This window comes from Rhinopithecus bieti, unplaced genomic scaffold (assembly GCF_001698545.2).
Source record: "Rhinopithecus bieti isolate Rb0 unplaced genomic scaffold, ASM169854v2 scaffold_24392, whole genome shotgun sequence".
NCBI lineage: Eukaryota > Metazoa > Chordata > Mammalia > Primates > Cercopithecidae > Rhinopithecus > Rhinopithecus bieti.
The window spans coordinates 4,412,385-4,415,174 of record NW_016812542.1 but is presented as its reverse complement, the minus strand read 5'-3'; the positions used below and the strand labels follow the sequence as shown (position 1 = coordinate 4,415,174).

Below are 2,790 nucleotides of genomic sequence, written 5' to 3'. Positions count from 1 at the left end.
AAAAAAAAAAAAAAAAAAAAAAAAAAAAAACACTTAATGACCTGGGGAAATGTTTTTTTTAAAAAAAGTCAGTTGTCGGCCTGGCACGGTGGCTCATGCCTGTAATCCCAGTACTTTGGGAGGCTGAGGTGGGCGGATCATGAGGTCAGGAGATCAAGACCATCCTAGCTAACATGGTGAAACCCCATCTCTACTAAAAATACAAAAAAAATTAGCCGGGCATAGTGGTGGGCGCCTACAGTCATAGTGGTGGGCGCCTACAGTCCCAGCTACTCAGGAGGCTGAGGCAGGAGAATGGCATGAACCTGGAAAGTGGAGCTTGCAATGAGCCGAGATCGGGCCACTGCACTCCAGCCTAGGTGATAGAGTAAGACTCTGCCTCAAAAAAAAAAGAAAGAAAGAAAAAGTCAGTTGTCAAACCATGTATGTGCTTTGTATTCTGAAACCCCACTTGTATTCTGAAACCCCATAAGGAGAACACACTGGCCCCACAGGTTAAGAATGGGATGCAGAGTCCTTAGGAGAGGGGTGGACACTTTACCAAAGAGGATGGTGGAGATCCTCCTCTGGGCGTACATGGTGAAACCTTCATTGAGCCAGAATTCACCCCAGTTGGCGTTGGTGACCAGGTTCCCAAACCAACTGTGGGAGATCTCATGGATGATGACATCTGCCAAGGAGCGGTCCCCAGCTAGCAGGCAGGGTGTGACAAAGGTCAGACAAGGGTTCTCCATTCCTCCAAATGGAAAGGACGGTGGCATGAAGAGCAAGTCGTACCTGCTGAGAAGCAGGGAGGTCACCGAGAGGCCCTGGCTTCCTGGAGTAGACCCTACCTCGCTTCCTTTACCAGCCTATTTCCAAGCCCTAAGAGATGCAGTCACTAAACAGGAAGAGCATGATTTCGGGCCCAGTGCAGAAAATAAAGCCAGGCTCCTCAGTGCTTCTCCCAGGTGGCTCCCCTGCCTTGCCGGGACTTCCCTCATCCAGGTGGTGTCTGCTCTCCTGGAGCTCACTCTCCAGGCATTTGTTTCCCTCTCTCCTTCCAAGCAGGTGTGGAGGTGGTAAGTATATTATCAGCTCCATCACATGGAGTCCCCTGGAGGCCAACTTGGGGTCATGAAGACCAATGTGCACCCTTTTATCTAAGGAGCCTAAGTCTGAAGATGTCAAAGTTAAAAACAGAGTGTGGGGAAACTTGCAGCAATGGGAAAACACAGGTCAACAAAGGATCTTGACGGTGCTGCCCCATCTCAAACTTGGCAACTGCAGGTCACATTTTCATCACCTCAAGAACCTCTTCTCGGCTGGGCCTGGTGGCTCACACCTGTAATCCCAGCAGTTTGGGAGCCAAGGTGGACAGATCACCTGAGGTCAGGAGTTTGAGACCAGCCTGGCCAACAGGCTGAAACCCTGTCTCTACTAAAAATACAAAGATTAGCTGGGTGTGGTGGGGGGCGTCTGTAATCCCAGCTACTCTGGAGGCTGAGGCAGGAGAATCGCTTGAACCTGGGAGGTGAGGTGGAGGTTGCAGTGAGCTGAGATCATGCCACTGCACTCCAGCCTGGGCGACAGAGCAAGAAGACTCCATCTTAAAAAAAAAAAAAAAAAAGAACCTTGTCTCCTAGGTCCTCTCCTCAGCAACAGTGCGGAGCCTGGCTCACATCCTCCTCTTTTGCTCCTCTCCTTCACTTCTGGGATCAGGGAAACTTTGTTCTGGGAGGCAGGAGGTGGAGAAGCCACACAAAGAGGGAGAATGGAAACCAGGGACTCAGTTTAACAGGAGACACTAGAGTCAATGTGATATCACACCTTCCCCAAACATAAGGTCCAAAAAGCTTCTCTCCTGTTGCCAAAAATTCTTCTATCACCCCGTTGTACTCCTCCTTGGCAGCATCAATCAAGCAGGGCTCAGCCCACACCCGGCTCCTAAAGACAAGAGAACAGAAAAAGCAGAATGGTGTTTAGAGACCATCACAGTGACCCGATCCTGAAAGCACCCGTAGAAAACTGGCCTCAGACAAGTGAATGTGACAATGCAGTCAGCCACAGTGACGGGGTACAAGATCAGATCACCACACAGATCCAAGAGACCGCTCACCACACCAGAGAAACAAGGACCCCAGACAGCCTCATGGAGGTGGAACCGTGCTACACGGTTATGGTTTCACTACTGAATGCAATCTTGCAAAAGTGATTTAACCTTTCTGAGCCTCAGTTTCCTCATCTGTAAAATGAGTGAAGATTAAACAAGACAACACACAAGAGCCCTTCAAACAACTGTTTATACAGTAAATGTTAGTTTTTTTCTCTCTACTTATAGGAGAGATAAGAAAGGGTTCTAAGGCTGGGTGCGGTGGCTCACGCCTGTAATCCCAGCACTTTGGGAGGTCGAGGCAGGTGGATCATGAGGTCAGGAGATCGAGACCATCCTGGCTAACACAGTGAAACCCCATCTCTACTAAAAGTACAAAAAATTAGCCAGGCGTGGTGGCGGGCACCTATAGTCCCAGCTACTCGGGAGGCTGAGGCAGGAGAATGGCGTGAACCCGGGAGGCGGAGCTTGCAGTGAGCCGAGATGGCACCACTGCACTCCAGCCTGGGCGACAGAGGGAGACTCCACCTCAAAAAAAAAAAAAAGAAGAAGAAGAAAGGATTCTAGGCCGGGCGCGGTGGCTCAAGCCTGTAATCCCAGCACTTTGGGAGGCCGAGACGGGCGGATCACGAGGTCAGGAGATCGAGACCATCCTGGCTAACACAGTGAAACCCCGTCTCTACTAAAAAATACAAAAA

General features: G+C 50.1%; 1 protein-coding gene across 4 annotated transcripts in view; it reads right to left on the bottom strand.

Annotated features, from left to right (window-relative positions):
* The window catches only part of RNPEP (arginyl aminopeptidase), a 26,360-nt gene that overhangs the window by 8,719 nt on the left and 14,851 nt on the right, over positions 1–2,790 (bottom strand). For 2 of the 4 annotated variants that reach the window (XM_017896563.1, XM_017896565.1), the window contains 2 exons: positions 1,810–1,926; positions 542–780 (listed from right to left, as the gene is read on the bottom strand). In XM_017896563.1, the coding sequence (XP_017752052.1) occupies positions 542–780; positions 1,810–1,926 (356 nt within the window). The remainder of the gene's footprint in view (positions 1–541; positions 781–1,809; positions 1,927–2,790) is intronic. The other 2 variants (XM_017896564.1, XM_017896566.1) reach the window with 1 other exon arrangement.